This window comes from Rhopalosiphum maidis, chromosome 1 (genome assembly GCF_003676215.2).
Source record: "Rhopalosiphum maidis isolate BTI-1 chromosome 1, ASM367621v3, whole genome shotgun sequence".
Classification (NCBI taxonomy): Eukaryota; Metazoa; Arthropoda; class Insecta; order Hemiptera; family Aphididae; genus Rhopalosiphum; species Rhopalosiphum maidis.
Genome location: NC_040877.1, coordinates 83,324,643 through 83,340,865, shown reverse-complemented (window position 1 = coordinate 83,340,865; position 16,223 = coordinate 83,324,643). Strand labels below are relative to the sequence as shown.

General features: G+C 24.5%; 1 protein-coding gene across 4 annotated transcripts in view; it reads left to right on the top strand.

Moving 5' to 3' along the window:
* Nucleotides 1–16,223, top strand: part of LOC113557726 (limbic system-associated membrane protein-like) — a 182,053-nt gene that overhangs the window by 111,617 nt on the left and 54,213 nt on the right. For all 4 annotated transcript variants that reach the window (XM_026963283.1, XM_026963281.1, XM_026963284.2 and 1 more), the window contains 2 exons: nt 2,116–2,315; nt 14,484–14,645. In XM_026963283.1, the coding sequence (XP_026819084.1) occupies nt 2,116–2,315; nt 14,484–14,645 (362 nt within the window). The remainder of the gene's footprint in view (nt 1–2,115; nt 2,316–14,483; nt 14,646–16,223) is intronic.

Below are 16,223 nucleotides of genomic sequence, written 5' to 3'. Positions count from 1 at the left end.
TGTTTATGTTATTATTTAATAAGACAATTTGAAAAAAAAATAATGATATTTCAATAACCAGATTAATTTAATTTACCTACGTAAGTTAAATATAAAAATTATTTAGGAAAATTCATTCTGCTATAATATATTATTAGGCGTGAGTTTAACACATTATATGTATTGATACATTAAGTATACTTGAATGGATGTGTTAAGTATGATTCAATGATAAATCATTGTATATACTATAAAGCATATATTATGAAAACGATTCTTTTAAAGGAGACCACTTATTGTCATCCTATATATTTCTAAGGATATATTATTATTACTATAAGTTATTTATTTTTCTATTTTAATAAAGAAGTTTAATTAATGTTTTCCAAAAATAAATCTTATATAGCATATGACAATAATTATGATACAGCTGTTCATAATAATCCCTACCATAGAATTATATGGATAAAAAAAACTTAAAATGTATGTAAATATTTGAAAATTGTTGTAATTAAATTAACTAAAAGGTTATTTTTTGTTTAAATATCTAATTTTGTCAAATTTATAATATCAAATGTTTATAACGAAAAACTGTTATACGAGTAATAATACATATTTTTAGATTTACACATTATACCTTTTCTATTTATTATTATTTTTAGATTCTACATTTTAAAACTAAGAGTTTCATTATGGTTTTTTGGACGCATTAGAATTTAATTTTTAAGTTATAATTAACTCTTTGTGGTATTAATAAAATATTAACCTAAACATACAAATAATGTCAGTGGGTTAGATCTCGATCAATCGAATTATAGAAATTAATCGACCATGTTTTTATATTGTTCTATTAATCGTTTAATTGCTAGATAAAGTCATATTATGCTATTAATTTGATTTGATACAATTGTCTTAGATAATAATAAATAAAGGTAAACCTATACCTATGCAGTGTGTACAACATATGTCTATGTTAAAACAATTAAAGTAGTTTTATTAAACTGTCATAAATAGATTAAACTACCGCACAGAGCTACTGCTCCATTTGGTAGAACGAAATCAATTAATTTATATAGTACGTCGTACATGCAACCGGTATTACCATTAAAGTATTAAACACACATTATAATGATACACATTGATAATAAACGAGGCAATTTGCACATTATAAATTCTTTATGTATTTATTGACACAAGTACATTTCCTCAAATCGAATACACATTGAATCAATTGACGATACTACTAAAGTTTTGATCTGTTGAGAATTAAATTATATTTTAATACTACACTGCAATAATATTTATAATATCTATGACTACAGTAAATGATTAATGTATTCCTGTTTCTCAGTTAATAAAGCGATTTTATGTTAAAACTATAGTAAATCGAAGTACATAATATTAATTAACTTAATAAATTATACGAATACTCGTTGATATACATTTTTTTTTTGTTTTTCTTTTTTAACATAGCAATACAAGTAATACAATATCCCACCCACACGATTAGTTTAACGTACAATAATAACTTGTATCTTGTGTTTTGTAAATAGTAAGTTAAATTCATTGAAGACCACAATATTTCCAAAATTACATTTATTTTTTACGTTGCCTGCTGGTTTATTGAGTGGTCGGGCTCAAGAATAGCGCAAGTACCAACTTGTGAATTTTCAGTAAATTGGAATTTCACCACGGTCGATTTAAGGTGATCGATACGTCTATCCGGTGAAAAGAAAGAATAAAGTAGCTTAAAATTATTTTTAAAATGTGTACACAACATGTGTGTTGGGTTATTCGGTGCTCTGTCGCGTGAAGGATTAAACCGCGTATGGGTGAGAATATGGTGGAAAATAAAAGAGACGCGTTAGTGTTAATTTCACGCACTTGAAGTTTTCAGTACGATGAATGCGTCTAACGATTATTACGCTTCGGTTGACACACACACGAGCGCGTGCGCTCACATACACATATACATATAGACTATAATATTGCAAAACTATTAATTAAAGCGACCACAAGCACATTAACATTACAACGTCCCCATCACCCCGTACACACACTTATTACGAAAATAATACGAATTTGTTGTGGTGTTTAATTACATTTTTTTTTTCACACTCGTATGTCACTTCGCAGAGCACGAACTGCATCTAGACGTATCTGACCCGGCGAACGCCGACGAGTTACAGCCACCGGTCAAGCTGCGTACCACCACGTTGGCGCCATCCACGCCGACTCCCGAGCCGATCATTCACGTGGGCACGACAAACGTTACAGTTCAGCTGGGCAGCACGGCGTTGCTTCACTGCGAGATAGCCAACATATCCGAGAAAATGGTAAGTCCAAAACGAAGGCATTTTTATATATATATATAAAAAAAAAAAAAAAAAAAAAAACAGGGGTGATATCATTGTGTGCAGTGTATTGCGATTGATTTCAATCGCGTGACTCGATGACTATGGCGTCGTCAGTCGACGTATCATAGCTGTGACGGAATCGCTCACGGAGGTCGTTTTGATTTTCACATACGAAAATACCGACATTCGTCCCGCAATATTGTACGTTCCAGAGCTGTAAGATAGAACATATTATATTATAGAAATAATACGCACGCGCACGAGTCGTCCGGGCCGGGTCAGCGGTATAAAATGAGAGGTAGAGAATGAAAGCGGCAGGAAGTGATGGTGTCATGTGAGTAAGAGAAAAAAATATCCCCAAGAGGCAAATTCTTCGGCACACAACCGTATGCAAATAACTGACGAAATATATATATTATATGCCGGTGTTACTGCCTGGTGTCATTTTTTTTTTTTTTTTTTTTGATATTGCCTTCTATATGTTTTTAGATCAAAAAAATAGAATCCCTATTACTTAACCAGACGTTTTATATAATACATACCCCCAGAGTACCGTTTTAGATCCAAACTCAAATTTCATTTCGGTTTGCTTGGGTTGCAACCACCGCTATATTGTTCTACACCTACTGACAAATTGTAACACTTCTTTCCAAGTATGGTAACCGTAAAAATAATATTATTGACGCTTTCATAAGAATAAATATATATATATCCTAAAAATGTAATGGCAATTTAGACGATTGTACACAAGATTATTCGATTTTATGGCTTTAAAAAACGTACCTTTTGGGAGTTATTTTACCGTGGGGAATATAAACCTATTACAAACAAAAAATTGAGTGTCTCACAAAGCGCATTGTTCAAAAAATTAAGATGCATTTTATTTAAATTAAGAAAAACCTACAAGATATCATTAATTACATGCATTTGAATATAATTAATTAATTTAATTGACTCAAATATAATAAAATCGCTTATAATTTTGTATTAACCATTATATTATCAATACTGCTCAGCTGTCCCTACTATATTATATTGATAATTGATAAATCATACTGAGCATACTGAGTAAACTATCAGTTAACTATGCAGATAATACTATAGAACAGTTATTTTCATGTACTTGTTTATAATAATTTTAATCAAAATTGAATTTTTTCTGTGAAATGTTACTAATTTGACAAATGGAAGTTAAAATAAATTAAGTGTGACTACAACCACACATGTTATAGATAACAGAACGGTGTAGACTATCATCACTTACCTCGAAGTAAGCCAATATAGCGTTAGGTATTGTTTTAAAACTGAAGACAGTGCCACAGTAATACATTATTTCAGCATTAGTTTAAGTGACTGTAAATCAGTTCAAGAGAAAATTTGATACTATCCTATCATATTCATAATTACACAATAATCATCAATATATTTTATGCGGAATAATTAAAAGAACATGTGAAAATAACCTGCTTGAATGTATTGTATGTTTTCATTAATTATAATAAAATTTATATATATTATATACAATCGTTAAATACCTGCGATACAAATAAGTAATTTTATTATAATATATTAATTTATGTTTGGATATAATATATTATCAAGAATATATGTAAATCAAGATAATATGAGCTATTTTCAGTGAGGCTGAGTAATATGTCGATATAAAAATAAATAAATATTTATGTACGTATTATATATTTTACAATATATACATGCACTTTCATAATTAAAACTAGAAAATATGTATTGATGTAATATACACAGAATAGATAAAATAAATTAATAATAAATAATACGTATAAATAACGAGTGTATATAACGGAAAAAAAAAAAACAATAATATTTCACAATTATTACAATATATGTATATTGTATACACATTGATGAACACAATAATGTTACAAATTGTTATTGTATCTGTTGAATGACAATAAAAAATAACAAAATATGCAACGAAAACGTAAAAAAATACATAATTTTATCTTTATTTACATTAAACTCTAACGTTATTTAATATAAAAAGAAAAAAAATCATATTGAAAACAGTAAATATGTATTTGAATTACCTATACATTTTTATTTTATTAGTTTTAATTCTGTGTGTAATTTATCGATTTAGTAAATTATTATATCCACAATACAGATGGAAATATTCATAATATTATGTTATATTCATGACATTATGTTCAAAAACTAATAGTAATTGAAACATTGGAGGAAGTAAGTTACTGAATTGTATTTATGTACAATACGCCAATATTACACTACTATGAACATAAGAATATTAATAAATTTAAATCAGTATTTCATATTGATAAAACCAAACAGTAAAATACATATATTTTTATTGACCTGATAGGGAAGTACAAATTATGATAATCGATTTTTTCAAATTTTAATTAAAATTTACAATGTTTAATTATAGTAATACATTTTCAAATATCATTTATTTTATTTTTACCCAAATTATGTACATTAATATATTCTGTATTTGAATATTTTAAATTACAATACTTCAGTTCATTCAAGGTTAAGTTTATTGATTTTTAATTTGACATTAAACTTCAAGAATTAAGAACTTTTTTCCAAACATAAGTAATAAAAAAAAATATATGTTTCTTAGTTTTTGTGCACGAAAAATATTATACACACAATTAATACTAAACTGTTTTGTGCGTGCATAAAACAATATCAACTTTCTTTAGATATACATGCGAATCCACACTATGTAATTCATAAAAATTAATTATAGAAATCTCCTAAATGTCGTCCATTTGGAACGATAATATTATTCTCCTAATTCAAAAACAACCATAATCATAAATTAAAATACAAAACGACAAAAACAATATGCCAATTTACTATAAAAAAAAAAAGACAAAACACCAAGAACCTACACAATTTATAATAGCATAGTTAATAAGAAGCATTAAATGTAAATTATTTTAAGACAAGACGTGTTCACGTTCATTTTAGTTGAATATAATATAAACATATATATATATTATATTTTATAAATAAATTGTATATTTAATTTAAGTAATTACAACTTTAATATAGTAATATGGGACTGATACATTTTTGTGTTTAAATAAATGTAATTTTCTAATAACCGATATTAAATAAAAAAAAATTGAACCAAGTTTTAGTTTATTATATACATGATTTGTAATATTATTAAACGATCAAATAAGCAGTTTTATTATCTAATCGGGACAAAAACTATTACCTTTTATTATTTCTTGCTTGTATATAATATATATATTATTATACATCAACATGATTCATCTTATATACGTACGCTGTGTATTTGTAGTTAATATAAATTATTAAGTTAATAATTATAATTCATAAAGTATTTACAACGTTTTGTAATATGTGGACGTGTACGTCGAGTCTAGAAATTAAATATTAGAATTATTAAAACAAAACCATTTTATCGGGTCTGCTGAACTATACATTGTGATAATGAAACGAGACAAGCGACTTGCTGTGGTGCTTTAAGATAAGCTGTGATGTGAAATATATATTGTGCATTATAGTTTTCTTGTGCATGTGTAGTATTGGCACGGAATATTGGTGTTTAACATTACAGATTCTAAATAATTTATACGTTATTATTGATTTTTCTTTTTTTCACACGAATTTGAATAGCAACGATATCTCAGACCTCCAGTCTTGATATATTTGGTATTTTAAAAAATCAGTAGCAATAAATGTTTAAAGGGCCCAAAAACGATTCATAAAATCATTAATTTTAATTGTTTTTGTTATCTAAATCAAATAGCGACTCAATAATAATTTTAAATTTAGTACCATAATGTTTAAACAATTATTGCATTGTATATAATTAAAAAAATAATTCTTAGTAGTAAGTTAATCTTTATTCATTTTTTCATAAGAATTTGTATTTATTAAATTCATAAAATATAATTATTTTTTTTATATTATATTTATAAATAACTGAATTCTATTAATTTTCATTAAAAATAGTGAATTATGTTCCTTAATTTAATAGAACAAAGTCCATAGTTCACTTTTAAAGTAATTTTACAATAAAATTTGGTTTTTTTTTTAATAGTCATTGTGGATTGATTTCATTATTTTTTAGATTTTTATTTATTTTATAAAACCATTTCTAATGTTATTCCACCAACTTCAAGTCAAAAGATTGTAAAATCAATTGTTTATAAAAAACAAAAAAATTATCAATAACTCACCCATATTTTAGATGATTTAAAAAGTTTATATTTTTTACTTATGTGTGGCGGTTTACACTTAAAAATGCATAGTACAATATTTTTTTAATATAATAAAACACTAAGTTTCATATTATATATCATAATATATTTGTATTTACTTTTGTCATTGTAATATAAAACTGACTTCCATAAGATTTATAAAAATATGTTAGGCATCTCAATTTTTACCTTTAAGTACGATTTATACTAACTTTAAAATGTAGTCAAGTTTAATTATAACAACAAGAAAAATGTTAATATTGTATTAACATAATGTGTTTTAGTTAATTTTGAATTAATGATTGTAAAAATGTATAAAAAAAACTAACGATTTGTCAGTGAACTGATTGACACACTAAAACTAAGATACAAAGATGGAACACTATGCGTTAATTGGGGTAGAAACCCATTTCTTGTTCAATAATTTAATAAACAATCAAGTTATTAATTTTTAAAATAATCGGATAATTCGCACATAAAAGTATAAAACACACGCCGTGTCGTCTGTGAATGAAAAGTATTAACTATAATAAACGAGTCGAACTAAGTTTGAACCACGTAAGAGGCGTAATTTTAATGGACAATGAAGTGTACGAAGATGTAACTGATATGTTGCTTGCTTTCGTGTAAGCTCAGAAAAAAATGTATACATCTATGCCTCTGATCATAAAAACGAATAATATAGTTTTCAAAAAAACTTCGATAGAAATTTTGAAGAATACTTTAAAAAAATATATTTAGTATGAGACCCGAGTGAAAAAAAATGTAAAATATATGCTGATCTTTTAGATGGCCAAAAAAGAGCGACGATGGGCAGGATAGCTATGTAAAATATTTATCGGAAATAATATCATCAGCTATACTCCAAAATAGAAAACCGACAATATTATTTATCTATGCGCGTTACGCTAAATGTTAGTATTCAACTTTAATGTGGATGCATTTTGTTTGACTGAAGAAGTACACTTGACTGCTAGTAAATTAATATTATCATTATGATATAATAATTGTTATTTATGCAGTACCGTATGGACCGTGCCGTCACCATATATCCATTTCAGTTACGCATAATATCGTCAACAACGTCCCTCCATTCATTACAGCTGACTGAATCACACATCGTTGTTATTATTAATATTATTTTGTTATTCACGTCTTTTTTAAATTATTGTTACCTCGTGTAAACAAGAGTCTTCACGTTACTTTGATTAGTTATTATTTTTGTACTCGAAAGTTGTGTATGTGTCATGTGCATTTTTTCTTATTATAATATGACGTTTAAGTCAGGGCTTGAAATCGTTTTCAAAACCGATTTCAGAAACCGGTATAAACCGTTTTAAAACCGAAACCGAAACCGGAAAAAATTGGATATTGGTATTATAATTTAAAACCGAAAAAAATTGGATACCAGTATTAAATTCAAAACCGAAATAAGAAAAAAATTGGAAACCGTTATTATTTTTTTTTTTTAATTTACGAATTTTTAAAATTTTAAATACGTAAATTCCATTAATATGCCCGTGAGATTGTGATTAAAATGTTGATAACCATTTCATTATTTGCAAAATGATGTATATATGTATGTATGTATTATTTAAATTATTTAATTTTTAACGTTAAGGTTAGGTAATCTAACTTTTTCAACTTAAATTTTATCTAAAGCGAAACTGAAACCAAAACCAAAACCTAAATTTTTAATACCGGTATTGAAAAATTAAAACCGAAACCGAAATTATTTCAATCGGTTTCAAGCCCCGGTTTAAGTAGCAATATTTTTTTTATTTATTAAATCTTTGGTCCTTATAATTTATATTAACATAGCTTTACTCAGTCATTGCGGGTTAACTGTGTTTATACAAGAACTCGATGGCGAAACACTTCAATACAACGAATGAGAAATAAACACAGTTCAAGTTAACTTTAAATGTGAAAAACGTGTTGGAATATGTTTTTGTTTTCACAATCGAATAAAACAGAATAATATATTGGTATCCACTCATACATCATATTAACGTCATTTTCACTTAACACATTTTGTATGTCCATATTATAAATATTTTATATTTTGCTGTATTTTTTTTTTAAACAACTATTTAATCTTACGTTTTGATATATATATATTTAACGTATCCTAATAGTTTCTTATTATTTAAAATTTAGAGTTTTTAAAGTATTCCAAATTAATAAATAGTAATAGTTATGGGTATAATTATTGGAAGTTTAGTTAAAAAAAAACTTGAAAAACTGTCGTTTTTGTATGTATTAAAAAAAAAAATATTAAGGATTTGTCGATCATAATATACGTAACAAAGCATTACATTTGAATAATAGTTTAATATATAGTTACTTATAAAGAATACAATTCAAATTATTTATAAATTGATTATTCATTTTGAATTATTTATCGTTATACAAATTGGCATCAACGCTGCATTAAAATCCTACAAACAGTAAAGCATTGAGACATAACTTCAATTTGAATTAGATAGTACGGAGTTCAATAAAATGATATTGCCTTGTTCTTAAAATGTTCGTTATTTACACTACTTTTAATGGACCTATAAGGAACTTTAAAATTGTACACCATCAATAATCATAAATTAAAATGAAATATACAATGCATTATATTACAAGTTTATAAACAAATATATGCTACTACTTGCCATATACTACATGTATGTAAAAATATTTAAAAAAAATGTATGAAAAACTAAATAATTTTAAATCACTATGTATTTTTTTAAATAAACCAATGTTAAAAATGTTATACTTAGATGAGTTACACTAAATATATTTATTTAATTGTGTGCGTTTTTTTTTTGGAATATTAATTTCCAGAATCTTCACTCTAATACCTCTATGGATTTTTAGTATTAATCAAGATAAAAAATTTTAGTTGACTCTATGGTTTTATTAAGCGCAAATAATAGTTAGAGATAACTTAAAAAAAAAATCTGCTTAAGTATTTATTATTCCAAATTGTTCTAAAAATATTTTAGTATACAAAATATATTAAAATATTTGGTGTCTAAAAACTATACTAGGTTTATATCTAGTATTCAATGATTATTTTTGATAGTAGAAACATCACTCTGCTATTATGATAGTTTGCTGTTTTTATTAGGTAACGTTAAATTTTAAACAATCATTTATTTAAACGATTTGTTTTTACAATATATTTTTAATTTCATTTTTAAAAATATAAGTTTTTTATAAAATCATTTTTACAATCATTTATCGAATCTAATGTTTTAGTTGGAAGTTACTATAGAAAAAAATTAAGTAATTTAACTGACTTTTCATTGAATTAACTATTTTTATTTTTTTTTTTAACTATTTAGTTAAAATGTATTATTGACTATAAATGTATGTTGTATTATTGTTGAAATATTTTGTTATCACTGAAAACAACTTAATAAACTTAAATATTTTTTAACTAAACATTAATTTTTTCACACCATTATTGTATGTATATATAGTTATGTGTTAAAATGTATTCATTCCCGTTAACAGTTTTTAATGTAATAATCCATATGTAAATAAATATATATATATTACTCACATTGACCCTTGGTAACTTTGAATAGTAAAAATAAAAATAAAAATTTTATACCAAATTCGATTTTCGTTATATTCAGTGTTTTAAATTATACAATATGCAAATTTTATTTTTAGTTTATATTTATCATATTTATAAATAATTTGCACTGAATTTCAATAAAAAATAATAGTAAAATATTATTTTGCGCAATGAGTGTACTAATTTAACAAGGAATTCATAATCATTAATATTAAGTTTTAATAAATTAGGAACATAATATTATAATAGGTACTAACTTGACTATAAAATTTAACTGTGAAGTTTTAAAATACTGTGTTTGTAGACGGATTTTTTTTACTGCAGTCTACCTCTTAATGTATAACGGATTTGATATAATTGTGTTCAAAACATTAAAGTTGAATAGCTGAATTATTTATAGTCATGCTAACGGATTAACCTAATTACAATATCAAAACTAAGAGATAAACAGATTGTAATGTTTGCTGGTAAATTGAATTGACTGTAAACCAAATTAAATTCTACGATCGTTGTTTACAAATCTTTCATTAATTGTTGCACGTTCTGATGTATATTGTGCCAGATTACCGAAGTAGGTACCTATATAATATACATACTACGCGTGTCGTTGTACTACAAAGAGACTAGTCATAGTATTACTTCTTATGTTTTTCATGAAAACATTAGACTTTTTTTTATTTAAGTTGAGATACGACAGGAAGTTTCTTTTTAATGGAAAAGTAAATAAATTAATAAGATCTTTTCTCCAAAATGGATGCCTGGAAAATGTGATAAGATTTAAAACATTCATAACTTGGGATGTTATACCACAATTTCTTTGGGTAGTTATGACGCATTCCTTAACGTAAACAATTAATGAAGTTAAATATTAACTACGTAGTATATAGTATGTAATAATTTTAGTCTCCTTTAGTATTTAACAACTAGTATTTTTACTCACGAAAATCGCAATCATAATAAATAACTAGGCTGAAAAATAAATGCATTACTTTCAAAATATGTGTTTCTATATTTTAAGTTCTAAGCAGAGAAATGAATGTATTGATTTAATAATGGTGTGTATGGTTTTTGGTTTTTATTGGACTGGAAACACATTTTTAGGCTGTAAAATTGTGTCGTACTTCAACTTTGAGGATGATTGTTAATTGTTAGTATACAATTGATACTCTCAAAATCAGAAAATTACAAAGATTCTATAAAAAAAAAAAAGAAAAAGAAAAATGTATTTTGAATAAAACATAGATCTAATATAAAAAAGATTGAAAGTTTATTACGAAATTCCCTTAAGTATTTCATACCCCAGTTAATAAATGTTGAAAATATATAATCATTAAAAATACGAGTATACATACATATTTATAAAAATTTGTAACTCGAATTTTAACGAAATTGGATATTCAAATTAAAATTAATGATTTGTGATTATGGTTATTCATAAACAGATATACTAGGTATCTATTAATTTTTATTCATTCCATTGATAAATTAGTAAAATGGAAATACCACGTAGTACCTCAAAATTAGGACTTTCAAACCTTTGAAATCTAATATATACTGTGGGTCAAATACATAACACGAATTAATTAAAACAATCTATTTCACTTAAATTATACACAGGGAATACGTTTCTCAGAATTACTTATTTTTAAAATGTGTTCACGATTTATAATATGTAACTATGCTGCAGGTTTTGAGTGTATCAATTTATTAAATTTGTCTCTGAAATAGACGTGTTAAATTTAAATTCAGTGATAAATAGTTGTATGGGAAAATCGATCACGAACTGTTAGCTGATATTACTAAGTAAATTTTATGATTTTTATACATTGCTATTATAATACTAATTTAATTTACAATTAATAATACGATAGGTTGAATTAACTTTTTCCGATAACAACGCATTAGAAAATGACTTTCGATATTCTGTATATAAATTAAAAAATATAATAATATATATGTTAATATAGTTTCAAGTATATACGAATAATATTGTTTTTTAAAAAATTTGGTGAAAATTTCAAGTATTTAAAATGATTCGTTTTTGGTTATCTATTTAATATTAAATTTTCAAAATATTTTGACATTTTTTAAGCTACTTATAGACAATTGAAATTTTCGACTTTTCTAAGTTTTTTTTTCTTAAAATGCTGATAAAAAAAATTTGGCTATCCAAAAATCTTTAAAATTTAAATACAAGGTTATTATACGTCGTACTTATCGTAGTAAAAAAAAATCAAAAATTGTTAGTCACAATTTTTGTTTATAAGCATTTAAAGTTCAAATGTACATATCAAAAAAGCGAAAATTTTCTAGGAATTTTGAAGTTAAAAATTCATACAATTTTTGTGATTTATACATTATATTAGGTATTAATTTTGTTTATTATTATTAGAAATATGATTCGGAAACATGGCCATTGGCAGAATATTTTTTTTTACACAATATTAATTAATTGTATTTAAAAAATGTGCAATAGTTTTCTTACAGATATACTAAAAGTTTATAATATATTTTTATTTTTAAAAATTTTAGTAAGTCTAAGTATTGGCAAAATTATGAAATATTATTAATATACTTTAATAAACAAAAAATATAATTATTATATAAAATAATATATTTGTATATATATATCATCAAACTATTATAGAATTGTATTATTTAGTTAATTTTTTTCTCAAGTATGAATTCAAAAATTTTAAAATTCAATCATCTTATACTTACATTAAATTAATTGGTGTAAATTTAAGGTAAGAAATTTTCTTTAAAAATAATAAGTACAAGAAATTTATTTTAATAGTTCAGATATTTTAGAAATATTTAGATAAATAAAATGATTATAGTTGCAGTTTTTTTTAATCTACCTGTAAAAATGTTTAATGTAAAATAAATATAAACTTAAAATCTTCCTTTAGAATAAAATATATGGTAAACTTGTGATAATTTTGAAAATAAAATTGAAAATAAATTGTTTTAAACAATATGTTAGGTAGATTAATAATTAATAATGTGTATTGTGCATATACGCAGAAAGAACCTCTTTCCAATAAACATTTTTTCTTTATGTTTTGTTTGAAGGCCTTGTGGATGGAATTTTCTTTATACGGTAGATTTTCAATATTACTAATATCCATTACGAATAATTTAGCATAAATGAATAGCGCTTCTTGCTTTATTCCTCGAGTATTTAATAAACTTATAGGTTTGCGGCTCTGTGCTTTGTATAAATAATATAATATTCTATGACTTTATGTATAATGTAATCATACGAGTAAGTAATGGATTGAAAGATTCTATTTTTTAGATACTGATCGGAGTATAGTAAATGTGTTAATTAAATTACGATGTTGGTTATTTGTGACAATTCAAAAAAAAAAAAAAAAATAATAATATATCCAACTTGAATCCATCACCATTTCGTACATTCTTTCGTTATGTATAATGCACAACTAAATGCATAAATGTTTAATTTATTATCTTAAATTGAATTTAGGATATTTAAACCATAAATCTATTTACAGAATTATACGGAACGTCGATATTGACTTTAAGTTATAACTATGTCTAGCTGTTGGAGGACTACAACAATTTAAGCAATTTGGGTTTTATTCGGAGTTCGGTAAATCATACGTATTAATTTGTAGACCCGGATTACGGCGTACATACTCAAAATATAAATAGCATGAGGAAATTAATTAAAAAGGGAAATATGGGACTTTGTGGAAGTGTAATATCGTGAATTCTTATTCGGCCTTTTTTTTTTTTTTTGTAAATAAATCGTCTATTCATCATACCTATTTGAGGCTATTTTTAAAAACATAATTTATTATTACTTTATAAATTGTTTTTTTATAACTATATATTTAATACAATATAATACAATACTATGATGTAATGTAAAAGTAAAAATAAAACGGTGTGTTTTTAATTATTATTTTATGTTAACATATAACAGTTAAGTACCAATTAATATTGTCGCCGATTACATGCACCAATACTTTCTACGCATTTCAATCCATAAACTTTATTTGGATTTTAAATAATTCAACCATTGACTTGTAATAAAATCTCGTTTCATCTATATATGATAATAAATTCATGACTACATCGTGATATTAAATTGTATAGTAAATTGTATTTATTTTACTTTAAATAGTCCAAAATAAGTGCATGCATTGTAAAGTAATTAGAGACGGATTTGTTTACTTAAATGCTATAGGTTTTGGTAAACCTGATAATATAGTGTATAATGTTCACAATGTTTTGTGTAATATTATATATTTGTATGATTTTTGAAAAAATCAATTTTCATAAAAATAATGGTTTCAGGTGTCTTGGGTACGGCGGAGAGATTGGCATATCCTGAGTTCAGGTGTGTTGACGTACATAAATGACGGACGTTTCCGAGTATTTCATTCGGAAAAAAGTGATGACTGGGATTTAAGGATATCGCCAGTAGCTAAGATCGACAATGGTACTTACGAATGCCAGGTAATATCTTTTAGTTAAAATTAATTTATTATAAACATGGTGGCTTTTTAATTTGAGAACAGTTGCATTTTGTGCAGTATATTAAATTAAAAAAAGCACCTGTATAATTGTCTGTAAACTTATACCATCACATTCATTTTTAATACAACGATAATATAATTTAAGATAAATAATTTTGAAACTTTAGAAGTTTATAATTACCAAATGGTTAGAATTACGTCTTTAATTTTTGAAATGCTTAATCTTATCTGAACGAAATCTATAACTTTACGACTATGCAGTCTATTAATTAACAAAGGTTTAGTGTATATTATAGAATTCGGGGTTTTTGCATAATGTGCAATATATTAAAAAGAGAAATTACGTATAATTACAAATAACAAAAAAAAAAACCGTTATTTTTTTATTGATCATTTCACTTCAACGCTAAAGGTTATTACTAATAACTTATTAGCATTATATAGTAAAATGTTTCAAGTTTATCGAGTTTGATGTTTCGAGTTCATATTGAATTACAAAATATTAATGAACATGTTTAGTAGTGCAGTTTTCAAAGACGATCGTTGCACTCATCTCTTGTACAAATATCGAATTATGTATAATATTATTTAAAATTTAATTTTTTCAATACGAGTTTTGCAATATGTGAAAAAAAGTTATGATATACTTTACTATGATTTAGATAAGTTTTAGTTATCTAATTTATGTTTATTATTTTGATTTTTAGAACCCCTGGTAGTTTATTATTTTTAATTAAAAAAAAAAAAAATGTTTTACAAATCTAGTTATAAGGATTTTATAATACTTGAAAGTTGATATCCATCATAGAATTTAATAGTAGTTACCTATTAAGTAAAATATGATTATTGGATTAAGAATTGTGTTAGTATTTAAAGCATAAAGCAATATCATTTTATCGACATTGGTTTATTTTAAAATTTAAATTAATAAGAAAGTACATATAATTTGGTCAACATTCGAGTTTAATTTTTATATCAATCATTCTTTTTAATAAATAAACAATATTTTATGATATTTGATGAAAAACTATTCTGATTGAATTAGTTATGATTAAACTATTATTTAGTTATATTACATCTAGATAATATTTTATAAGGTCAATCGTCTCATAATATAGCTAGTACCTATACTTATAAATTATTAAATATTTCATTTTATGAAATAACATGTAGTTATTGTCTAGAAAATTCAATGAAGTAATTTATAATATGTTTCTAAAGAAATAGAGGAAAAATATAATACTAATAATATCATCATATATTTTACATTAAAGTAAAAATGTATATACATATTAAGATTAATTTTAAAGTATTTCTCCATTGATCATAAGTTAACATGGGTGATCACTGATCACTGATCATTTATGAATACTGTACCAATATAAAGAGTTATGTTGTGGCTAAAATATCATCCAGATTGGAAATGTTTGATGTTTGCATATTGTTACTGGGTTATAAATTTTAAATACGTAGTTTTATAGAACATAAATGCATTTAGTTTATTATTGTATAATTTCTATTTAAATGTGGTTATTTGGTACAGAAATGTTTAATTATA